At 44.5% G+C, this 26,005-nt stretch overlaps 1 protein-coding gene across 5 annotated transcripts; it reads right to left on the reverse strand.

Moving 5' to 3' along the window:
- Positions 1–3,074: 3,074 nt before the first annotated feature.
- Positions 3,075–25,639, reverse strand: QRICH1 (glutamine rich 1). Of its 5 annotated transcripts, none has more exons than XM_041461354.1 (11): positions 25,605–25,639; positions 24,679–24,739; positions 20,885–21,214; positions 11,565–12,581; positions 9,116–9,293; positions 8,385–8,539; positions 7,498–7,612; positions 6,059–6,167; positions 5,553–5,704; positions 4,782–4,872; positions 3,075–4,006 (listed from the first exon to the last, which is right to left on the reverse strand). In XM_041461354.1, the coding sequence occupies exons 3-11, from the start codon at positions 21,191–21,193 to the stop codon at positions 3,814–3,816; spliced, it is 2,319 nt and encodes a 772-aa protein (XP_041317288.1). In that variant the 5' UTR covers positions 21,194–21,214; positions 24,679–24,739; positions 25,605–25,639; the 3' UTR covers positions 3,075–3,813. The 5 variants fall into 5 exon arrangements, with proteins under 5 accessions (XP_041317288.1, XP_041317269.1, XP_041317278.1 ...); XM_041461335.1 differs by having other exon boundaries at positions 25,534–25,625; XM_041461344.1 differs by lacking the exon at positions 25,605–25,639 and adding an exon at positions 25,149–25,396.
- Positions 25,640–26,005: the final 366 nt, after the last annotated feature.

Raw genomic sequence — 26,005 nt, forward strand, 5'->3', positions numbered from 1 at the left:
AGGATGAGCAACTACAGTACCAGCAATCCTCCACCCCCTGTACGCTCAGGGGGCTCTTTTCTACCATTTCTGGATCTGCTCTTATCACAGCATAGGAGTATTCGAGGCCTCATCCCTTCTACGTATGCCAAGGCAGACATTAGCCCTGATGCAGCTGAGAACAAGACTGTCTTAATTTCTGCCCTAGCAGCAACAGTCCAGAAGATTCTTACTTAGAAATCAGATTAAGTCTTTTTGTATTGTCCAAGGCAGAACAGTTCAGGAACTACTTCAGATCTTGTGACCCCTCTGACATCCAGACCTCTAGGGGAGAGGCAACTAATAAGTGAGAGCCCTATGAAGTTCTTAGACCACTCCCTTTATAAACTGCTTTAGACAGGAGTGAAGAACCACTCTCTAGTCTGCTCTCTGCTGTTTCAGCCATTACCACTTAAAGTGAAAATGCTTGACCTCTTGAAAGCCAATGAAAATTGAATGGTGCTGTGGACACATGTAAGAGGCTACAAGTTTCCTTAAGAAAGCAACACTGTTAAATGTCAAGAGCTTGGACAATACATGAGTCTCATGTCAGAATGTGAGGCGCTTTACAACAGTCAGTCAGTCTCTGCTTTCTGTGGTTCCTTTCATACCACAGTGACAAGATGGGCACAGTTCAAAATCAAGAACACACGCTCTATAGCTTGACTTCTCAGCTCTATTTATTTAGAGATTGATGCATTTTGAGCCTGTCTCGTACAAGGCATAGGGCACGGAGAGTTCCTGTCAATATATACACGCATACAAGAGCAGTACAAGCAGTTTGGCACTCTCAGAGCCAAGGGGGAATGCCCTTTAAGCAGCAGTCAAGCTGGTTATAGGAAAGTGTTAAAAAGCTATTTTACATGTTTGACTGGGAACACTTCCCAGAATGTGGATAGCAACCCTAAGCCACAGCACTCTTCTGTGCTACTCTGTGCACCTCTTCCTACAAGCCCCTACAAGGGAGCAGATCATGTTCTTCACTATCAAAGAACATAGTATTTATATTCTAGAAATGCTGTACCTTTTAAACTAGCTCCAGAGGGACAGACTAGAAGCCAGATCCAGGAAAATAATCCTTAAGTCACAGTATATCGATTGTCTCTAAAAATAGGGAATGAAGTGAACACAGTGGACATTCTGATGAGACAGTACAGAACAGTGCAGCAGTCCACTTCTGCATCAGCAGATCCCCTCCTATGTACATGAGGACAATGAGAAAGAAATGGAAATGCTCCAGTCCATCAATCATCAGGAGATCTCCACAGCTCACCATGTGCCTAGTTTCCCTGTTTTTAATCAGTATCCTCTAAGGAAAACTCTTCCCCCTACAAAGACTTGAGATCATCTTGCAGTTAAGAGTAGTAAGGAAAGTGCACAATCTAGAATTTTAAGGTAACATGGAATTTTGTTTCCCCAGAAAGTTCAGCTGAAGTTCCTGTCAATGCGTAGTGTTAAGAGGTGACTCTCAAGGCTGCCCAGTAAAGCAACTGGTACAGTGTGTATCTGGCAGATTGTTTAATATCCACTGTATTTCTGATGGAGGCAGCCAAGGCAGCAGCCTTTCCAACTCTGCTCTGATGATGGGACAAACTGCCCAAAGGAAAGGGAAAGCCACTCTCTGCATGTCTGTTGGGCACACCCTGTGCAGCAGGCACATGCAACTGCTTGGAATAGTGGAGCCTGCCCCAACCACGTCTTCAAAGACTTAAAACAGGGCCAAAGATGGACATGCCAGTCACTATGATATGGTGAAAGGATCAGAGGTTTCTGACAGCTGCAGCAGTACTGGTGATCCCCAGAGCCACTCTGCAATGGGGCAACTGCTGGCTCCCAGCAGACAAACTGAGGTCACAGTACTTGCTGCCAGCACTCACCCACCCTAAGCACCATCTTCCCAGCTTACCCACTGGGATCTGGGCAGTGATCCCAGGCTGCTTTCCTCTGGCCTAGTTCTGAGGGCAGACACTGAGCTAAGAGTCTAAAACAACACAACAGTGCGTTGCTACTTCACCTCTCTGCACACACCTACGTGAGCACAGAGTCCTGTAGAGGGAACAAACTGCTCATATTGACACTAACTCAAGCACACCTGCTTCCTCAGGAACACCAACATCAATATGAAGCATCAGGGGCTTGGGAAGTCTCTCTAAGCTGCACACCTCAACACTGCTCACAAGCACAAAGACAGGGAACACTGGCTACTCTCACCAATTTACACTCTTGCACAACCAACAGAGAGGGCAGACCTTCCTTCTCAATACAGATAGGTGCTGGACAACAGAGGCTTCAGGGAAGTTGCTTGCCTGTACACAAGTTTAAGTTCTTTTACTGTAATATATATCTAAGTATTTATCTGTGTATTTTGGAACAGGGAAGGGACATGAGGTGGAGAAGCAGGGAAGACAAGTTCAAGAAGCAGAGTAATTTCTCTGCATCCAAGAAGCTGGTGGCACAAATAACAAGCCTGGCAAGTGATCTCCCATTTCAAGCACAGTTGGCTACCTGCTGGCTTCAAAAGAACAGACTATTTGTTAATGATATAAAATACAGCAACCATTTAAGATGCAGCAAGGCAACGCTACAGAGCTGGGGATTATGATCATGAACAATGCCAAAAGCTACACAGCTGTGTTAAAAACTGTGAAAAGGCTGTTAAACAGCAGGAGTAAGCCATATGCTGCTCCTGGAAGGCCTTTTCCCACCACTACCCCTCCATCATGCAGTTGTTGTGATGCATTTGAAAAGGTGGAAAGAGGGGAATTTGCCTAGGGGTAAAGCCACAGAACATTAGGACAGTCTGATCTGGTCTCACAGATCCCATGTTCCTAGCCTGGCACTGAGCTTCCATCAGCAAGCAGACATTCAGGTCCTTCAACAGAAGTATATGCCCTTCTACCTTCCTAAGTTGTAGGGGTGAAAGAAATCCAGCAGAGTTGAGCTGGAAAGCATGAACAGGGATGAAAACAACCAGTTTGCATACTGATCTTTGTATAATGACCCCCCCACCCTCACAGCTCACTCTTCCCCAAATAAAGACACATTGTTCAATGGCATGTTGAAAAGACGTGCTCGTCATTCTTAATAAACAACTAGAGTAAGAATACATAAGAGAAACAGGGTGGTATCTTTATATGATACACAAGTGTATGTTACAAGAATTCCATCAGGCACAGAAGCCTCAAGCTTTAAGGCCTCAATGTTAGGCCAAAAAAGAAGAGTGTGGTAAAGTTTGTACTTTTAACATCTAAAAATGTCACTTAAAGGTCTGAATAGAAATTGTTGGTTTGTTTTTTTTGTATAAATCATAATTGCAGTTCACTCTCTCCTCTTTCTTCCAAGATAACAGCAAATTAATGTCCAAGCACAAGAAAAGAAGATGCCTGCCTCTCCTCCACTGGCTGAGCAGGTCCATCCATCATTCTGTGCCCTCTAGGCTGCACGTGCTCCAAGGAGACAGAGGCCCCAGCCAACCAGGCCAATCCTGTAGTTCATGTTTTCTACATCATAAAAAAAAAACCCAGAGTCAACCAGCAGCTTTCCACAGCTCCCAGCTCGCAGGGGATATGCAGCCTCCAATGGTTCCAACAGTTTGGTGTGTTGGGTAGGAATCACAATGGGTAGGTTTTCCTTTAGATTCTTTTAAAGAGAAGAAGCCTAAAAGGGCTTCATAACTACACCAATAAAAAACCAAAAACTTAGGCATCTCCTTTAGTGTAAAAGTCTGTACAATTTCTCTTTGCTTGTCCCTCCCCCATCACCCTGCCCCACCCCATCTGAGCCACGAAGGATGCCTTAGTGCATGGTGCTGGCATTAGCCACGGCAAGCGCTTCCTGAATCTCTCGTATCACCAGGATCCGGGTGAGCATCTGCTCCATCTGCTCTCTGCTGATCGGCTGGATGGAATACCAGATAGGGCTGTTGGGGGCCACCACTGGCTCCGGTGTCAAGTAAAATGTGTCATTCCGGCCTTTCACACTCTGGGGGCTGTGTGAGGAAGATCAGAAATAACCAGACTAACAAAATGTCCTGGAAGAGGGACACCACCACTGTCCTCACCCCAGGCTTCACAAATCCTGACAGTGAACATCTGGCTGATAACACATGGAAGGTACAGAGATACATCTAGGGGCAACATTTATTCCAAAGTTTTAGGACATGCCAAGGTTAAAAAGCCATGGTGAGGACTACAACAAAGTAGTTTTTATTTCACACTGGTAACCATAACACACACATGGCTTTAGGGGTCCTTCAGAGTGAAAAAAGGATGGGGTATTTTCACATTCGGGCTACCTGCAGATCCATCTGTGCAGATGAACCATTATATTAAATTACAGAATCATCATAATTTAGAGATGAGTCCTTTGAGGCACCCTCCAATCTCCATAGCAAGTCCTTATTTTTGTTCAGAAGCCGGTCTGAATAGGACCCTAATCCTACCTTCAGTAGTGGATGCTTCCAGATGACTTGCAAATCAGAAGCAGAAGAACAAGTTCATGTCAACACAGCAAATGTCCAAGATTAAGAGCAGCCAGTTCACAAATCAGGATTTGTCTCTTAAATACCCCAAAAATTCAATTTACATGCCATCAGAGTTAATCCCACTCTCTCACATCAGCACCCCTTCTCCATTTAAGTAAATTTATGGAAATACAGAAATCGTGTCAGTGCTATCACACAGCACTGAGAACTAGGCCAGGCACAGGGTGCAGCTCCCCAGTCACAGCAGACAAGCACCATACACACAGACGAGAGCTCTCACCATTTGAAGAGGTAGAAGTCATACAGCTTTATCGGACACCTCAGGGGGTTCTCTGGATTCTCGGTCTGCTCTGCATACATGTCATCTGTAACTACAAACCAGCCCCCCAGAAGTCTGTCAGACACTCTGTGTAAGCACAGCATACCGAGCAGTACCTTAGAGCCTCAGCACTGCAGCACCTTGTCACTGTACAAAAGCTGGCAAGAGACATATGGTTGTTCCAGGGCAGAGGCACCTGGCTATAAATGCTTAGCTTGCTGTATTCTAAGGCTATTGAAGATCACAACCCATCCATACCCTTCTATTTCTCCTCTACCAGTGTGCAAAATGAGGGAAATATCACTACTGAGACTGCAAAGCCTCAGTTGCATCCTGTGCTTTTAAGAGGATAGATTGTACTTACATAGGAATTCTTATGAGTTCACATGAATCAAGGTAAGAGAAGCCCTCCCAAAGAATTTTCTCCATCTCTTCATAAGCACTTACACCCAATAGTCTCTTTGCCCATAAAAACAAACAAACAAACAAAAGTAACAAAAAAATTATCCTTAGTTCCTGATGAGACCCACATGCCTCAGGTAAGGTATGTCCCCAGGGTTATAATTAGAAGGTATTATCCTCTCTTGGATAGAATGCATGGAAAACACATACTGCCAGGCTACAGGTAACTGGCAGAGCCTTGGATTCCCTACCTGCAAACATCTCCAGGTTCATCCACTTCTTCAAGCCCAAGTAAGCAAAACACTAGCAAAGAAACCTCCTAGACACTACCTTTCTGTCCTGTCTGGTGCATGCCTGGAGCCTTCATATAGCGGATACTCGTGCTTTTATCCTTGGGATTAGAAGGGTTCTTCTTGGTCTGCCTCAGCACCTTGGAGAAGGCCAGCTTCATGTGCTGGTCTACTGTTTTCAACAGGAAGTATCTGAGCAGCAAGAACACAACATAGGACATTCAGAGGCAAGCAAGGGACACAGTCACAACAGCAAGGTAGTTATCTTTAGTCATCATGACCAGGCTGAAGCTCAAATCAACTACTGGGCTAAGGACTCTTCCAGCAGCAAAGCATACAAAAGCCACAGGTTAAGTCTGCCCTCTGCTAGCTCACTTCCTTGTTATTCTGCATTTTCTTTGTCTGATGAAGCTACAAGTGGGCTCTGTGTGCCACCATTTGAAACTCGTGATTTTGCCCTACCCAGTGCAGCAGTTTCACAACAATCCTGTTAAGGTCTCTGAAGTTCTTTTATTCCCCAAGATTCCCTAAGACCTGAGTACTTACTTTGTATTAAAAAACATCAGTGTAGTGAGCAAGGTGGAAGGGGAGTGAGCTCCAAGCTGCTTACACTCCCACAGCATCTCTTCTGTTACATGACTGGAGAGGATGTAACCTGCAATAATCAGAAGTCAGCATCATGCCAGGGGACAGACACAACATGAGCACAGGCAGCATTTTACAGTCTGTAAGTACTGCAGAGCATATAAATCTTAACAGAAGGAGAAAGAGGAGATTCTCACTAATGTCAAGATTCAGTGCTCTGCAAATAACTTTTTAAAGAGCAGGTACAGTCAGGAAACAATTGTACATATCCATCAACCTCTAGTTGTGGAGAGTATGCTTGTGCAACATGCCTATACATCCCAGCCCATAGAGAAAAGAATATGCACTTAAACAGCTTTTAATTATTGGCTTGACTCCAGTGCAGATGCTCTTAATCCAATAATATGTGAGAGCAGGCAGGCCACTGTAACAAATCAGTTCTTGGCCCTGTGCACAGCTTCAGTGAGCACGCAGTGCCAAGTGATGTATTTGGACACATGAGTAATCCTTTGATTCTCAGATTTTTTTCCCCCTTTGTGTAGAAGAAAAATACTACACTCCAAATACACAGATAAACAGAAAAACAGACAGCAGTATGAACTCTGGGGCTTGTGGAATGTAAAAGCACTGATCAAACAGCCAGACTGAAAACAAAAGGATTCCAGAACTCATGGTGCCACTCAGCCACCTAGCCTGTAACATCAGCTACTTTACTGAACATAAGAATTAACTTCTTCACTCATGTCCAAACATATCAAAGGGAATGAAACCATGAGAAACCAGGTTCCCATGCTCTGAAAATGCAATTTTTATCTAGTTCTCATACAGTTCTCTGTCAAAATTTGTCTCTTGTGGAACTGCTTCCCCCATCCCAGTTGCCATGATCTCCTAAACATAAAGTTGAGCTACAACTAACTGCAGCACTGGAGGCTTTATTCACTCATTGGTTTTTTCCTTTGACACTCAGTTGCTTCTGCAGACAGAATCCATCTGGCTACATGGCACTATGACAGTGCTGTATTATCTCCCAAAGAAACAATACATATTAAAGGCAGGATGTATTACCACTTCAGATGAGGAAACATGATTCAAATCAAGGATCAGCTGGCTGCCAAGTAAGCCAATCTCATGACACTACAAAGTCCCCACAATGTACCTTCTGACTGGTGACAAGTGACAGACAAATAATGCTCAATGACAGTCAGGGTTAGAGCCTGACAACTGCAGTAACCCCATCATTTACTGCAAACATAACATTTTTCTCCCTGACCAGCATTAGCTAGCCTAGGGATGTTACATACTTCAGAAGGGTTTCTATTCAGACTACACTCATGCTGCAGGTTCAGTTTAAACATTCCAAGATCTGGAAAGTTTTAAAGTTCTTAAACAATAGCCCTTACCAAGAGGTGAAACACGGGGCTGTATGTCCTTAAGAACTTCATGCAGCCATTCAGTGAACCGAATATAGTAGAGATCTGAGAAGATGTCATCGACTCGGCCATTTTCAAAGAGATACTGTAAGAGATTCACAACACAGGCCAGTACAGTGGGAGCAAGTGTGTTCCTCACACCAAACCTCATCCTAAGGGCCCACATCCTCAGCTGAGCATTTTACAGCACAGCACTGAATACCATTTACTTAAAGAGTGAGTACTCTCGCACCAAGGCAAATACAGGATAGGTAATTATTACTATCCTTTACTATCATGGCAATGCCAAGACAGAAAAAGGAAAAACTATCTTACAAAGTAAAGCTGACTGGATTTCACCTTTTATTTCAGGTGTGCTCACTTCTAGTTATTTCACATGGCTAGTGGACACTACTTTTTCAGGTTAACAACAAGGATGCTCAATTTCCCTGTCCAAGTATAGCTCTGTTCCTGCAGCTCTTCCAGAAAGCTCATACATCCCATAGCACATAAAGCTAAGTTCTTGCCTGTTAAAGCTTCAACTAAATTTAAGTCTTGACATTGACAACTTCTTTAAACATCATCCAAGCCTTCTCCCCCCCTCACCCCATCAAAAAAAGCTAAATAGATTTATTATTTTTACTGTGATACTGAACTCAGTTATTCACAAAGTTAACTCATTGACTAAAGCATTCTTGCACTAAGGACAGACAAGTCACCTGATGTTTTCAAGGTTTTTTCAGCAAAAATACTTTTTTCTTATAAAATTGTTGGTAAGCTTAATAGAAGCCACAGTCTCTATTTTTATAACCAAGAGTCCCCCTACACATGCTGACAACATGGACAGTTCTGCAGCACATAGAGCTGTCCCATCCTACCTTCTGAATACACAGGAAGATATAGTAGAGCACATCTGGATCATAGGGTTCACCATCACCATTCCGAGCTTCTCGTGTCATTAAGCACAGACCATAATTCAGCTCAGCCACAGCTGAAGAGATGAGATCTTCCTGGAACCTCAGCAGCTGACGCCCTGGAAAAACAAAACAAAGCTATATTATTTAAGTCATAAAGCCATATTATTTCAGGAAAGGTTTCCTACATCTCCATTCTATCTGGCAGGTCCAGCACTACCTCGTTCTCCCAGTATAGTAAAGCAACTTCTGACAGATCTCAGGCTGTCAGAAATACTAAAAGATAAAATAGGCAAGAGTTTGATAGGAAGATCCTCTGCCCTACCAAATGCATGACTATTGCCTTCTTTCACCATGTCCCCAGTGAAATGCTGCCCTGCAGCAACAGCAAAACAGCAACTCCATGACTGTTCTACCAGCCTGGCCGGACAGTTTGTCCATGCACCACAGCCATGCAGTGACCTTTTCTGTTGCTATCAGCTCAGGTGCTCAAGGGGGTTCAGCACAGAGTTAATACATGTCCTGTGGCAGTGAGAATACACAATAATTAGTACTGCAGAGTAAATTAATATTTAAATTTAGGAACAATCACTGATTAAACAAAAGCCTTTTCCAGAGCAGTACACATGTAACATTTTAGTCGTTCCTGATCCTACTTGAAAGGAAACACAGGGTATATTGTCAATGACACCTACTTCCAATAGGTGCTAGTCTATTTTGGGCTTCTTTTTCCAGCTCTGCATTCTTGGTCTGTGCCCAGCTTTTCCACACTTCAAGACCTTCTTCTGGCTTCAGAGAGTTTGGAAGTAGAAGTTCAGGTGAAGTCTGTGGCTGCGGCTGCGGCTCAACTTCAGCAACCTGAACAGTTTGAGCCTGTGAAAGAAAACCCTTCAGTTTATATACACACTTCAACATGCAACAGCTGGACAAAAACCAAGAATCCCACATTACCTGTAGCCCCAGGATATCAACCTTCTGCAACACTCCCAACAAGAAATTAATCCAAGGAATGCAACTTTTGCTGTCCAACTTGAATTGCTGCTCACAAAAGAATATTCTACACTCCAAAAACTCTTTCAGTTTGAATGGACAGATCTATCTTCAGCTCACTTGTCACTCTGAATCACCACTGAAGTGCATCTCACTACAAGAGCAGCCCACAGAGACCACCAGCCCCTAAACAGGAAGGTGCCACCAGCTTTATTCACCACTGCTGCTCCACACCTGGACTGCCCTAAGGAAGGTCCTGGGTGCAGTCACACGCCATACACCACTGGCATCCCTCCCTATCCAGACTCTCTTCTTTAAGCAGTACATAACAGGCACACAGAATAAATACATTCTGTTCTTAGCATAAGTGATAAATAAGATTAATTAATTTGTAAAAGGTATGAAGTAGTAAGACTAGAACACAGCATCAAAACATCAATTCAATTTTAATGCAATGTTCTCAAAATACCAAATATTAATAATGGGAAGTAGCTACTATTGTGTGAAGTGACTTCATGACTTATTATAGACTTAAGGCATCTCCAGACCCTTTGGAAATTTACTTTGCAGTTGGACCTTAGGTCACCAAGAATTTCAGTCTCAAACTGAAACTTATTTGTCAGGCAACCAATAGCACCAATCTAAAACCTGCAGCAAGCCCTTCAGCTGCCCTCACTCTGCATTCTTTGCTACAGGTTTTCAATTCTATGCCAGAGTCTCATAGCTATCTCAGTTAACAGCTTTACAGACCTTAGTCAAACTCTCACTGGTACCCTGAATGTTACAGAAATAGCAATTCTTATATCAAAACAGTTTTGCTTTTTCCTTCCTAAGAGCTACTCCAAAAAGCAGTATAATATTGATACTGCTAAGTGTCAATATTAGTGGAAGTTGCTCTGACAGTACTAGAGACCAGGGCATAGGAAAACAGCATAGAGACTTTAAATACCTGTACTTTAGTATAAAAACCAACAGCTTAAGAGCCAAAGTCTGCAAGAGCTCAGACTGGAGCCTTCCAACTCCCTCTGGCTGGCTTTTTATTCTCTGCATCAGCTCTTCTTAGCTTTTTGCTTATCAGCCCCTGCAGCTTCAGCACGTAACAGAGAGACTGACTAAAAAGGCCCAGCTTTCATCAAGGCAGATGGCGACTAAGTTGTGAAGCAAAGTCTCTCTCTGCCTTCATGAGTCCAAGGGCGAACTAACACCTTGTCTTTGTAGGAGCCAGGACTGAGCCTCTGCTCTCCTCCAGAGTGCTGCCACATTACTCTCCAGAGCTGAAAGCCTTCCAGAGCCAGCTCCCTCCATCAGCCCAATCCAAGGGACAGTCTTCTGCCTAACCTCACAGACACCTTTGCCCAGTGTGAAGGCTGGACACAGGCTGATGCAAATCTGCTGAACTGGCAGATGGCTCTTAACAAACTTGTATTTTTCACAAATAGAGCAAAATTGCTGCAACTTGCCCAGATCCCCTAGAAGCACAATGCCAGAGGACAGCATGGGGCAGGCAGGCAAATTCTTGCTCAGTTTCACAGTTTTGAGAGGGTCAACTCCCAAAAGCACGATGTTCACCTGTAGTAGCTTTACTGACCCACCTAGAGAGAGAGTTCATTCCTCCTGGAATTGTCTATGTATTTAGGGTACTTTATTTTAAATACCTTATGTACCCCAAAGTACACTTGATCCAAGAAGTTTGCTCATAACTAGTCAGTTTACCGGGCACTGGAACTGCTGTGGACTCCCATGTGCAACATAACACAAAGTAAATGATCATGACTAGTACATATTAGCACACCTTATTTGGCTGCAATTATCCCTGCCTGACCACTGCAACCCCTGGAACAGCTCAGGAAAATACTGCAGATCTCGAAATACATTGATTGCCAGACTCTTCATAGTGGGTATCTATTAATTTTTAACACTAAGATCAAGACTGTACTTTATTTTGGAGTGTTTTGAATCCTCTAACTATGTACCAACATTATCACATGAAAGTCTTATACCCATCAGGAGTCAAGTGCCTTGTGTCACATTCAGACTTCTGGGACAGATGCATCTCTGCTTCCCAGACACCAGCTGTCTGTTGGCATGCTCCCTCTCCAAAACATTTGTAAGTTGTTAATCACCAACTGAGACCAAAAGGCAGTTTTGACTTACTGAGCAAGTGACTTGTAGCTGCTGCTGCTGCCCCTGCTCTTGGGGTGTGGGCTGCTGCTGTTGCTGCTGTGGGTCCCATATGTGCACTGTCTGTGCTGTATTCTGGTAAGTCCCTGCCACAGCCTGCACTGCCACTGGAATGTGGATGTTGCCATTCATAAACTGTGCTGGAAAGATCGAATTAGCAAGAGTCTGCACCACTTCCTCATGAGAGTTCTTCACTACTGAAGTACTTCCCACCATCTTATCCTTGTCATCTTCCAGCTTCACTGTAGCCAGTGTTGTGGGCGAGCCACTGACGTGGACGGCATTGTAGGCCTCCTGAGGGATCGCAATGTGGGTTATGTTTTGCTGCTGAAGGTCACCACGTGGCTGAGCGGAGTAAACAGGGATGGTCCACGTCTCTCCAGTGGGGCTAGTAATGGTCCCAGTGGCACTGTACAGGTGGGCACTGTCCACTGTTAACAAGTCTGGCCGTAAAGAGACATAACTTTGCTGCTGGCCCTGAGGAATGGCCAGCACTGTGGCAACTGGCTGCCCTGAAATAGCATACGATACAGTAATAGGCATATCCACTTTACGTTTCTTCACTGGCTGAAGGACACTCGCAGAGCTGATCCGCCTCTCTCCCTCCCGTGGGGAGCCTTGCTGAGAAGGTGGGGGTGACAGTGCCCCGACTGTCTGGATCTGGATCTGCTGGCCACCAGTAATGGCCTGTCCTGCCACAAGCTGGGCCTGGATCTGCTGGTGTTGTATGTGCTCCTCCTGCAGCTCTGCAGCCTGGATCTGTTGGGCAGTCTGCACATGCTGCACTTGGATCTGAGCTGCCTGCAGCTGCGATGGGCTGGGGCTCTGAAGAGACTGACTCTGTATTGTCTGGGATGCCTGCTGCTGTGCCTGGCCTTGGATCTGCACTTGGACCTGTATTGGCTGCTCCGAAGCCTGATGGACAGAGAGCTGTGGAGAGAGCTGCTGGGCGGAGACCTGCTGCGGTGACTGCTGGACCTGGACCTGAACCTGCAACGACACCAAGCCACCAGTTAGAGATCAGCAAACATCAGTGATTCAGCAGAGATGCTCTGTCACTCAAGATCTATGCTCCAGGTCTCTTATGCTCACTTTTGATTCCATGTATTAATCCATTAGTAAAGATTTCACAAAAATGAAACCAAGTTATAATAGAAGTGCCTGGCTGACAACAGCGATACAGTAGATGTGTTTGCTCAGCATTGCACATGACTCTCAGCACAGAGAGAACAGCATGTGAGCTACATCCCCACCCTCAAAGCTCTATGGGCTCAAGCCAACAGATTCCATCCTTGGAATCCAAGAGTCTTCAAAACTATCTGCACTGCTAAAATGTTACTTTAGCACAGGTCTTGCAATACCAAGACTTAAAAGTCATTCACATTACAATCACAGGAGCTTGCCCCATTCTTACTTGCACAGGAGCTTGCCTCATGCTCTGAAGATTGTGCTACTGCTGCCCACCCCCATCCCAAGATGGCCACAGGATCACTTACTGGTGACAGGCAATAAGAAATATGGGTAAGTCGAAACCAGCACTTGGCTCTTTCCTCATAAAGCACAGGAATATTACTTTGAAACCTATGGTTAATAGTAACACTACTCAAGCGGGTGCCAACACAGAATGTGGCGAGTTCAACCTCAATCTCTGTCATGCATTAATGGCCTATGATGCAGCATGTTTTGTAAACTCTAGAAGAATTTCTTTGGCAATGATAATTAAAACCAATCTTTTTTTCATTATTTACTTTTCCATTTAATACCATTTATTGTCCAAACTACTCAGTTGTATTTTTTAGCTCACGCACTTAGACAATGCTGAATAACACAGACAAATCTCTTGGCTTGATTCCCAACCAGTTCCTTTTATTTTAGAGGGGAAAAAAAAAAATATCACACCCTCTCACATTAATGCTCATTTGCCCAGGGTCTGCCACAATACCTAGCAGCAGTCCAGCAGCACACTGAAAGCCAGCAGCCAAAAGTAGCCCCCAGAACAAATGTCAGGTCTCAATAGTTTCACATCCCTTGTCCAGACACTTCTCCACTTTTCCTCACATTTACACAGACAACTTGTTACATTTGCCTTGTCCTAGAAGCAATATCCCAGGTACTCATGACCATCTGTTTCTCTAGGCTTCATTAACACTTTATCTTAAGGGAGGCAATTAATTACTCAACACCTATTTCTGAAGCCAACAAGGACTTATTTAGTTGCACGACTAAATGTCTTCCTACTCAAGTTCTCTCACCTTTTTCTACCTCACTTCCTGGATTCAGGCAGACTAATGCAGCATTGCACAGAGACAGCACACTAGTCAGTCAGCCTGACAATACCAAAAAGAACTACAGTGCAGGCCTGCTGTGCACAAAATCTTACTTCCCAGCATCACTGCTAAGAAGTCTTGAAAAATGTTAAGGACCCATTTACAGCTAATTAAGAGTTGCTAAGGAAAAAACTGGGGTAGCAAAATGCCCCACTGGCAGGCCAGATTTATAAATCACCTCCTGTTAAGAATTAATTCATTTCCAGGAAGAATAGGGTATAGTTCCTTCTGGGAACTCTGTGCAGTGTACTGTAATCCAGATGACGTGGTGACTCTATAATAATTTCCTGCAAGGTAACAAGAAGCATGTGACCTTATGTCAGCATGAAAGTTTAAAAAGCTCCATCAATGAGTGATTTGATCAGGCACTCAATTGAAAAAGATGAACCCACCTATGGGATGTTTCCTCAGTTCTATTTGATATTGTTCTGCCCTGGAGCATGAGTACTGCCTTGGGCAAACAGGCCCAAACACAGATACCAGGTAAGGGCTCAGTTTAAGAAAGCCAGTTGTAATCATACACCTAAGGCAAGAATTCTCCAAAATATTTCACTTTAAAAATCATTAATATGGTCTTTACTATTAATTTAAATCCTTGTTCAGAAGATTACCTGCAAGGCAAAAGCCAAAGATTGAATAAATTACACGTTTTATTGCACTGATATTTTCAGTCTCACACAAGAAATCTTTGCTTTATCTGCTATGATTCAAAATGATGTTAAAAGGTAAACATGTCATTTGTCCTGTACTTCTGACTTCTGTAGTGTTTTCACAATTTGCACAGGTTGACTGAGAGCACCTTAAAAGCACCCCCACCTTTTACCCATACAAAATTTTCCATTACAATTCCTGTGAGTGCTGTAACATATATAAAGGAATGACTTTTTTCTTGGTAGCAGTAAGAATTCAAAGTCTTCTCCTGCACTGAAACAATTTTATCACATAAGCACAATTAGAAAGGTAATGGAGCTGGTTTAAGAAAGAGGCATTGTCAGCAAGAGGAGCAGCCTAAGAACAAACGGAACAAGACAGCATTTGCTCCCTTCTGCTCTTGTAAACAGACTGTTTCAGTTTGAGGGGACCTCCACTGACCACCCAGTCCAACTGCCTGACCATTTCAGGGCTGACCATAATCCCCAGCATGTCATTCACAGCACTGCCTAAATGCCTCTTAAATAACGACAGGCTTGGGGCACCAACCACCTCTCTGAAGCCTGTTCCAGTGTTTGACCACTCTCTTGGTAAAGAAATGCTTCCTAATGTCCACTCCAAACTTCCCCTGGCACAGCTTTGAGCCATTAACCATTCCAGAGCCTGAGCCTACAGCGTTTGAAAGTCAGCAGCAACTTCCACCACTTTGAAGAGATGAGCAGTCATACCCTGAGGCCCCTGGAAACTCCCCCAGGACTAAATCCTAACTCCTACAACAGGAATGTCTTGCTACTGCTTTCAAGTCCACCCTGCTATTGTTAATACCCAAAGAATGAGTCCAGACCCAAACAATATGAAGTCAAACTCCAGAATCACTTGAAGCTCTCCATGTTCCAAACTGCAGACATCATGCTTCTGACTAGAGTGGTCCTATTTAAAAAGATATTGGAACTCTACCTACCACACATTATACATCCCCTGTGAATTACACATCCATTTTTAACAACTGTATCTTGGAGCTCTCCCTATTCTCAAGTAGGTTGTATCCAGGAGTGCTACAAGCATCCATTCCAGATTTACAGGCTTTAACCCAGTCTGAGACCAGAGGCTTCTTATATTGACCTCACTGTCCTTTTTTTCCTCAAGTTAAACAAAGAGTTACATGCAGCAGCAGCAGACCTTATGAAAGACTCTGTACAAAGGGGAACGTTTAAAATTTTTAAATTTACAGGCCAAGACAAACAGAGGACTTTAAATCTTCATTTTATGCTGAAGATTAAAGCAAAAACATGTTATGCTGGCAATTCCTGGGTTACTGGTGCAAGAAAGGAACATACCAAGTTACCAGTACTGAAATACTATTTATTGCCAAAAGTCTGGATCCAACAGCATGAAAGAATCACCTCCCAGCAGGCTACCATGACACAGAGAAACGCCTTTTCACCATAAAGTAGCTGGAAGCTGGATCAAGTACCAGCTGCCTAGAAAACCAAAAACATTAGAAATCAACCCTGTATCGTAACAAGAGGGCAGAACTAAATTCCCTTAAAGGAATTCTGTCACATCAAGCCCAAAACAATATTCTGTGCTGAACTGAACAAATGCAAAGAGTAAATAAGTAACCCCAGGACCATGAGAACATCTGAAGCCTGGTTGCCAAAACTTTTTTTCCTAATGGTTGATAGACAAACTTTCAAGTAGGAGTCATAACATGTCTGCCCTGTGTGGATTCTCTGCCCAAAAAGGAATCAGACCCAGTTGTTTCAGAACAGCAGTTCTGAAACAACTGAGATTTTCTTTGCTTGTGAATTATTTCATCTGCAGACTGACTGGATTATCTAATATTTCCTAAAATCTAACTCTAAATGAGCACACAGAGCAACTCTTTCCTGCATGGATTTTTTGATATGTAGCTTTTCCTAGAGCACCTGACAGGCTCTTAAATGCATCTTTTCATAAAGAGATCTTGGTTTCTGAAGCTGTATTTAAACCAGCAAGCAGTAGTACAGACCAAGAGCAGATCTCCAGAGCAAGACTGAAGATGCACTAACATGTCCACACCATACCTTCCAGAAGACTATTTAAAATTTAGTTCTAGTCTTGCTCACCAGCCAAGTTTGACATCACCAAAACACAAGACTGCATCTTACAGCTTAGTTTCATTTGCAGGGAACCCCAAATGACAAGCTCCAAACCTACAAGAGGTAAGAAGGCTTCGGCAGGTGGCCAACTTTCCGCGGGAAGTATGCTCCAAATGCCCCCAGAAGTAATGTGGGGTGCATCTCAAACTTCCCACACAAAGTGAAATATTTGGGAAAAAAGTTGGTGAGAGCATGAGAAGAGTAATCTCAGGTTTTTTTAGCCCAATTTAAGGACAGAAGACTTAAAAGACAGTTCCCTCAACAACAGTCCTAAGCTAAAGCAAGTGCAGCACTAAAAACTAACACTGTAACAAAGAGTTCCTTCTGAAGTTACACCAGAAAGTGTACAAGCAAGTGCAAAACAGATATGAAAAGTGTAAGTGAAGAGTAAGTGAAACGACTGATCAGTGAAGTAGCAGGAAATATCAGAACTTGTTATTTAACTACTTTACAGGAAGTCCTTTGCTATCTAAGTAAACAAGGTCTACGGGAAGGGTGCGAGTCAGCTTTTCAGAACAACTGCCAGACTGGCTCTCACTCCAGGTTTTTCCTCTGCTCATTTATCAACATCAGAGAGAGAATTCCAACAGCTAAATTAGGCCTTGGGTGTGTTTAAACAGTTACAATATCAAGATTATGCTGTCAAGCTGTACACTGGGGAGGGATTTAGGTCTAAGACAGTTAAAACACATGAACCAAGGAAAAACAGTTTACCTCTCCAACAGAAGAGTACTTCCATATACAAAGAGATGCTACCTCAAAAACACCACTCTTGACTATAACCATTCTTTGAATTGTCCCACTCAGTCCTAGCCAATGCTAATTAATACCTGCTGCTACAGTAAAATCGTACTGGCATGTTTTTCAAACATAAGCAAATAGGAACTCTACCTCCAAGCTAAACTTCAGAACCAGTACAGAGGCAAAAGGAAGGTACATCCATCAGAAGCAAAGATGCATTCTGTGCAGAGCCAGAGATAAGACTTTTTTCTAAGCTATTTAAGGGCGTCTTTCCCTGCCTTGCATCATTAATAATGTCCAGCCTTCTATAAAGGTCTGAAGTCACAGAATAGACTGAACAGTAAACACAAAAGGAATTGAGCAATTAGAAAGGCACAAGTATTAACTGAAAGCTATTTTACACAAACCATTCCCCATACACTTCTGTGACCTTGCTCACACGTAGCAACCTCCCCTCAAGCCCTGCCCAAGAAAATATTGCCACCTAGACCTCAGACTGTTCATAAAAAGCTGAAATTGAGGATTTCATCCACACACACCATAAGCAAAGATACTTTCCGTCCTCTGATATTCTTTCAGTTGAAGTTTCTTGGGTAAGAGGCACAAGAGGTTCGCTGACCTCTGCAGAAGTACCATATTTGGGAAGCAAGTCAGCACTAAACACCTCACTGGCATCATCAATTCCACGGCCTCTCTGCACAGGACCAACAAGCAACAACCTCACCAAAAGCAGAGCTGATAAAACTCCTGCTTGACTGAAGTAAACCACGGACTTTCCCTGCCACTCCCTGACACAAGGTATGACAACTTACATACTAAGCTCCTTCTTAAGGTCACTTATGGCACCCCTGTGATACTGGGTGTGGAAGGAGCTCCAGAACCCTTAACTGTAGCAATGACCAGTGTACATAACCCAACAGTTGCATCCACTCATCCTATAAAATAAACATTTGGTAAGACTTTGTTGAGCCTTTTAGACAAGAAAGCCTTAAGGCAACAACTCCTTCAAAGAGAAAATTTATTTTTCTAGAATAAATAAAACCAGCAAGCAGTGACACTCTGTCTTTAGTTGCCCACAGCAAGTAAAATCCAGGATGAAACCTGAGCACTATCTCCACGATTGTAAGATCATCAGCAGCACTTTCAACTGTGAGGTCATCTGACTGGTCATACTGTTAGTCACCCCCAGCAGCACTGTCACACTGCCAGACATAAGCACAGTCATTTAAAGGGTCTTCCACTGACTTGCAATTGGATTAGCAAGAACTAAACAGATTACCAATTCAAGTACCAGGATGACAAGTTTAATGAAAAGCTAAGAGGCTCCAGCAGATGACCAAAACTCATCATAATACAACACAAGCAGTATTTCAGCACAGGGAGCCACCTGGATCAGGTGCACTGCTATGGTGGAACATTGTCACTCCCCAGTGTCATAAAATCCAGCTTTATCCAGAAGATGAGCCCTGCCACTGCTGCCACAGTGACAGTGCAGAGATGAGTGAACACTAAATCATGAGTTTAACATAAATTATATTCCAATAAGAAATCCTGAAAGACAGAAAAACTCTTGCAAATGGGTAAAGACATACTTCTCCACCCTATTCTTGCAGAAAAACTAAGATAATTCTGAGCTAGCTACTCAAATACACCTGAGTTCAGCTGCACTGCTGATACACAAAAGCTGCAGCCACATCTAGTACCAAATGTGCCACCTAAAGTGAGCAGCAGGTAGGCAATACAAATAGTAATGATGATTTGTACAGATGGGAAAGCAGGTATCTAAAAGCAGAGGCACTTCAAAAACAAGGAGAGTAGACAGCATTCTTCAGGAAAGTTGCTGCAATCTAAATTTTCATGAGAAGCTTTTCATACACAGGGTGCAGGTCATTCAGTTCCAAAATCAGGAACCGGTCTCTGGCAGCAACTCTATGCTTATTTACAAGAAGGTCAGGTTATTTTTCTCTGGAGCATAAGATATATGACCTCCCTTCCTATCTCTGTTACTAAAAGACTTGCAAGGGTCAAGCCTGAACATTGGGTAGTTCTGAAGCGAGGCAGCAAGAGTGAGAGGGGAAAAAAAAGATTCCTTCTGACTTTTACCACTGGGGGCTTTACACATCTTCAAGGCTGAGGCACTCAAAACCCAACCCTCCTAGCTCTTCTGCTGCAAAAAAAACTTCTTCCAGAAAACATACTAGCTGGCAAAACCAAACCCACTCTTGATCAGTTTTAATAGCCTCATGCAGAGAAGTCATGCCTGAAAGACTTCAGGTTTTTATTCTTCAAAAGCCTTTCAACACAAGTCACTGTAGGGCAACAGGTTACAGAAGTCCCAGTTAAGCATTCATTTACTCAATAGAGAGTAACTGGAGATGAGTTAGCAGTGAAGGAGTTTTGTCTTTGCTGTAGGATAAAAACACACAAGTGAGCTGTTGACACAAGTCTACTGCACTGCAGCAAGTACACACTACCTGAGCTCCAGCCATTTGTGACTCCATACCCTCACTTATTGAAAAAAAAAAAAAGAAAAAAGAAAAAAAAGAGCTTGCAGCTTTACATTCTGCTACAGAAACCAGAAACACTCATATCTCAAGTATAGCATATCAGAATTACAGCCATAGCCAGAGTTCAGCTGTTTAGAGACATATAATAGAAAAACTTCAGTAAATGCCCTGCCACCTATGAACTCTTCAAACTACAAAATCTATCTGAGGACAACAGCAGTTTCCTAAGTTATAAAATTGGTTTGTTTTTTTCCTCTGATATTGGATTTGCTTACTTAATAAAATACCTAATGTAATATCTACTTAAAAAAAAAAACAAAAAAAAACGAAAGACAACTCCTTCCACTGTGCAAGCATATAATCTACCTTGATACATATGCATTCTTTAGAATTCCTTTCCAGAAACGTATCTTCCCCTGATTCATATCCTAAAGTTGACTCTCTTGCATTTCCCCCTCACTTAAAAGTCAGTTCAAGAACAACTTTTAGAATGTTCAAGTAAAACTATTTAAAGATTACTGATTTTATTAAGAAAAAAAAAAAAGTCCTCAAGGCAAGCTCCATCCCACAGCCAGCCTGAACAATCAGACAGTCAGAGGGGGCTGGTATTTATAGCAGCTTCAGAGCACAAGGCTTCTGGAGTTGTGTACATGCCAGAACTGTCGACCGTTTCTCCAATAGGTGACACCACTCCATTGCTATGTATGCGGCTCCTCCTACAGCAGGGCTCCAGGGAGGCACAGTCAGGAGAGCAAATTTACTACCAAATTCCTTAAATGAAAGGGAAATATTGCTGTTCTATATGAAGTTAATTGGCCCTGCGTCTTAAGTACTTGTCTGAGTCTTACAATTAGAGAGCAGCTCTGAACACCACTCCATCAGCTGGCAAGTCATATATACATTCAGAGATTATTTCAGATGCTTACCTGGACTTGCTGGGGTTGCTGAACCTGTATCTGCTGCTCTGGCTGAGTTTGTTGCTGGATACTGGTTGTCACAGGACAAGCAAGTTCAAGCAAAGACCCAGCCACCTCTGTGCTGTCCGTGTAAATGCAGTTGCCACCCTGCTGATACACCATTGTGGTGGTGGCTGTCTGTTGAAACTCCTGGAGAGCTTCTGGCCCCTTGGAAGCAAGGGAGTCTAGAAACTCCTTCATCCTGTGCTGGGGGATCGTTCGCGCCTTCACACGGATGTATTCTTCAAAGGAAATGGTGTTCTCCAGAGAATTATTCATATTGCAAGGTCCTCAAGGTTCCTTAATGAAAGAGAAAGTAAAAGTCTTAACTACAGCACTCCCTTGATGCAAGGATATTCTTAACTCCAGTAACTAATCTCTCATACCAAGTACTGTATGAAAACTGGCAAACATGCACAGCCAGATGCCCGAGACAGATGCTTTAGTTTTATGAGGCATTTTGTGCTACTACACATTTCTCAGATTAACCCTTGGCAACTCAGGGGAGTCTGAATGATACCCAGGTGTGACTCCTCCTCCCAGAGCTCACTGACATGTAAACTCTCCTAGCTCTGTACTTCACCCAGACCAGGCAAGTCCTGTACCAGACAAATCCAGTCGTACATTCCATTTGTTTGCAGCATGCACTGTTAGCGAGAGAGGCTCAGAAATCAATATCTGCGGCCCTGCTTTGCAGCCGCAGAGGTGGGAAACTGAGCAGTGTGTTCTATCAGGCCGTGCAGTTCTATTCTAGGCAGCTAATGGGAAGCACAACAGAAGAGCAACAGATGTAGCACTCAGCTCATTGCTATTAGGACCAGGACAGCCTCATCGATTTGAGCATAGCAAGCAAAAGGAGAGCACTGGAATCGAGATATTTCCTCAAACTGGGAACTACACACATGGAGAACAGAGCTCTGGAAATGACAAAGGCAACTGCAGCATCAGTTCTTGATGTCCTTTTAATAGGAAGAGGCTAACATGAAACATGCTATGTGTGAAGACAACAGAAAGACAGAAAAAGAAGTTAAGATGATCAGGGCGGAAGTGAAAGCAAAGAAAAAAACCACCACCACCGAAGATAACTCCACCTGAGAACGTCAGACAGCTCTAGGGTATACTCTGACAGCATTCTTCTCTTATTGACTTATCTTGTTTAAACCCACAAATTGTTTTTGCAGTGAGTATACTGGTTGTTTCTAATGCACTAATTAGCCTTGATAGAGCATGAATACATTTGAGCCATAACATCACCAGATACTGAAACAGTTGTGAAAAGATGTGAAACACCACAAGATCAGGACTAGAGGAGGTGATTCAGCACTACTAGATCAAGCTGCATAAAGGAGGAAAAACAAACAGACATCACTATGTACATTATGACTGTAGGTCTAAAGAGAACAGGTACAAAACCAGAGCTTTATGTATCCTTTCACCACGATTTAACAAAGTAGAATTGAGACAGAGCTATGGTTGAACATAAGGCTGCAAAAGCCTGCCTGTGTGAAAATGGGAGTTAACTCTAGGCTTTCACTGGCACTCAAGCACACTCCACAAGTCCAGTGCCAGTTATCACCAAAACCAGGGAGAGCTGAAGCAAACACTAACCCCTCTTCACTGTTATGTGACAGCAGTCCAAACACAGTTTTTGTTTACATGGAAGTTCATGGCTAGTGCATTGGACCAGGCTCACAAGAGAAAAAAAACTAATATCAAAGGTAACGGGAGCACACATGAGGTAACCTGTGCTCTATCTATGGTTTCTGAAGTCTTTAAGATACGTTGCTTGCTGTATGAGATTTCTATAGAAGATATTAAAATATGCAGCATGTTTAGTAAAAAACACCAAATAATGGAGTTCACATAGCAAATCAAACAGCTCTGCAAATATCAGCATACAGAAGCTCCTGTAGAGCCCATATCTGGACAGAAAAAACATTCTTTCTGAGACACCAATCTGACATTTTCAAGCCAGCTCTGGGTGACAGAGCCAGTACGACTACTCACTTCTTCAGGAGCTACCCAAGAGTACTCTATACCTCTACAGCACACTTTACTAACCCCTTCCCAGATAACCCTATGCCCAGGGTGAAACCAAGGGAGAACAACAATGTTAATGCATCCATAGGGACTCAGGACTTAGACAAGATCTACAGCAGGCACACTGAAATGTGTTTTGCATCTAACTGCATGATGCTCCATTATACACTCTGAGGCTGCAAAACAGATTTTGAGCAATTAAATTGTCCCAGTCTTCTACTTGGAACTTTCAAGTATTTGATGTCAATACTACAGTGAGGCTTTCAGAAGAGCATCATCATTCTCCATGTCCACCCCGAGGTGCACTAGCAGATACAGCTTTGAGAGGGAAGACTCTTCTGAAGAATAAGCCTCAAAGATGCCATGCTGGGATCCCAGACATGAATGCCACAGATGTTCTTTGACAGCAGGATCCCAGACACAAGTGCCACAGATGCTCTTTGACAGCCAGCTGCTGCTAAATTGGATGGGCTCACCTCTCCCAGGTGCTCCCCTCCTGGTCCTGCATTGGTTTATGTTGTAACAACTCAGGGAATAGCTATCCACCTTCTGTTAATCTTGTCAAAGGAGAAAGTAAGGAGGTCAGCAGGGCCACTGTTCCCAATGGGAACTGTTAGCCCTCACTTCTACTTTTGAAACTCCAATCCATTTTTCACAAGCTACATCATTGTCCTGTGTAAGAGACCAGAAGCCACAAGACACTCAGAAGCATAAGCAGCAGAGATCCACCACCAAACAATCACCAATCTCTTCCGACCACCAAGCAAGCACTGATTTCTTAAATACAAATCTTAAAGCAAGCACTGATTTCTTAAATACAAATCCTTGACCCTGCTCAGCTGGTCCATTTCAATTAGTTCTTGTTAGCATCAAAATCAAGAGCCTACTAGGCCAGTCTTCCCCTATCAGTAAATCTTCCTCTCTCACAAGATGTCAGAAGAAATCTCTTTCCTTTCTTCTACCATAAAAAGAAATTCCTTTACATTTTCTTGAAGTTACTATACTAAGAGCCACTAAGCTGAGCCCCACCATGCCACGAGGCATCTGTTCCTGCCCCAGAAGAGCAGCAAGATCTTCCTTAGGTTTTCTCTACAGCTGCAGTTACAGACCCTGTAGGTAAAAGTGTCTCCCACAGTCATTCATATCAGTTTTAAGGCTGCTTGAGATTATTCAACTACAAGCACTGAACCAGACAAAACTGCACTTCTCCAGACCCTGTGCAGCAGTGGAGGTACCAGGTCCAGAGAAAGATTCAGAAATGTAATGCTGCACCCCCAGAGATTTTACTTATTAAAACTAAACCAACCTGCATTTATGGCAGAAAACCTCTGTAAGGCTCTAGGGTGCATTCAACAGGATTTTGTAGGGCAACACATACAGCTTGCTGCTGCAGTCACTACTTTTAGTTATTAAAACACACTAATTTGTGCATTCCATTTATCCCACAGACACACACTGGAAACTGCAAATGTCCACCCTCACTGGATCTCAGCAGCATATTTTTAATATTGCATTTTAAAATTTAAAAAAGAGCATCCAGGCAGTAAGTTTCTCCAATAAAGGAAGATAACTCCTCTCTGTGCAGCATAACTGCACTTTTTTCAAGAAGTAAGTTCAAGAAATTCTTTCAAGATTATGAGCACATACGGTTAGTTGATAAAACTTAGACTGAGGTTACTGAAAACACACACACAACTTGCAGCATGTGGACAATCTGGACTCACCAGTCACCATGTTGCATGTATTTCTGCTGCTCTTGTCCTGAGCTCTTAGACTTGTAACGTTCTGGAGAAGACAGAACAAAGAAGCCCTTTCCATCCCCAGTTCCTCTTTCTTTATTAAGTCATTTTATTTTTAATATGTATTCCATTAAGAAAAAAAAAAATAAATCAGGAAACAAAGATATGATCATCCACGCAGCTAGCAGCTCCTACTGAGGAATTGCAAGATGCCCAATTTCGAACCATGGTACCCCTCAGCCTGGTGGTACTGAGAACGGCTGTGTGAGCACATCTGTCACAGAGCGCCGTGCGGCGACAGGCGCGGCACGGTGGGTAACACCGGAGTTACTGGCACACAGAACTTAGAACAAGGCAGCAGCAGCAGTGACCGCATCCACAGGCAACCCCCCGACCCCCTCCCCCCGCAGGTGTTCCCGGTGCTGCCCCGAGAGACAGCCGGGAGCGCTACGGACCGCTCGGCCACCCAGCCGAGACGAGGCGAAGCTCTGTATTTAGGCCCTGAGACCGTCGGCTGCAGCTCAGCCTCCGTCCCGCCCGAGCGGGGACGCGGAGCCCGTGGGGCTTCTCCCGCCCGCGGGGACCCGGCACGGCCCCAGCCGCTCCCGCCGCCTTTGTCTGTCGGCGGGGCGGCCGGGCCGGGCCCGCAGGCGGCGCCGTGACACCGCCTCCCCCGCCCCCCCGGCAGGAGCCATGTCGGGGGCTCCGCCGCGCCGCCCCCGGAACCGCCGCCTCCTCCTCCCGCGCCCGAAGGGGGGCCCCACCCAGCCCCGTCGCCGCCGCGCACTACCCCGGCCCGCCGGCCCGGCTGCGCTGCGGCGTGACCCGGCCCCGCCTCACCCCGGCCCTGTCGCCGCCGCTGCCTCGGCCCCGAGTCTTTTCCCCTCACAGCTCCCTGGGCGCCATCTTACATTCAACCCCTTGCAGCCAATCACCGCGCTGCCCCAGCCTCGCGAGAGCGCGGCTCCCAAGCCCCGCGAGAGCTCACCTCCGAGGCCCGCCCCGCGCCTTAAAGGGGCCTGGCCACGGCGGGGCGCGGGTGCGGCCGCTGGGGGGCGCCCTGCGCGGAGGGGCGTGCGGCCGCGGGGACGCGCAGGAGGCGGTGGGGACCCGTGGGGACCCGTGGGGACAGGGACAGACCCCGCGCAGCCGGGATACCCGGACGCCACCAGTACCGCGTGGCCGTGGAGCGACGCCGGCCGAGAGGCTCCACGCGGCCGCCCCGCTCCTTCGCGGCATGCGGGGGCAGCCCGGCCCCCATCCCCTCGCAGCACCTAGGGCGAGGCTTCGAGTCGCGCCCGTGTGGGGCCGG

The sequence above is a fragment of the Pyrgilauda ruficollis genome, unplaced genomic scaffold (assembly GCF_017590135.1).
Source record: "Pyrgilauda ruficollis isolate IOZ18807 unplaced genomic scaffold, ASM1759013v1 scaffold10, whole genome shotgun sequence".
Taxonomy (NCBI): Eukaryota; Metazoa; Chordata; class Aves; order Passeriformes; family Passeridae; genus Pyrgilauda; species Pyrgilauda ruficollis.

Coding starts and splice junctions, on each gene's coding strand:
- QRICH1 (XM_041461354.1), bottom strand. CDS start 21,193: ATGAATAATTCTCTGGAGAACACCATTTCCTTTGAAGAATACATCCGT. Junction 8,540..9,115: donor TAGACTAGCACCTATTGGAA/GTAGGTGTCATT, acceptor TTGTTTTTCCAG/GGCGTCAGCTGCTGAGGTTC. Junction 4,007..4,781: donor GACTTCTACCTCTTCAAATG/GTGAGAGCTCTC, acceptor TTCCTCACACAG/CCCCCAGAGTGTGAAAGGCC.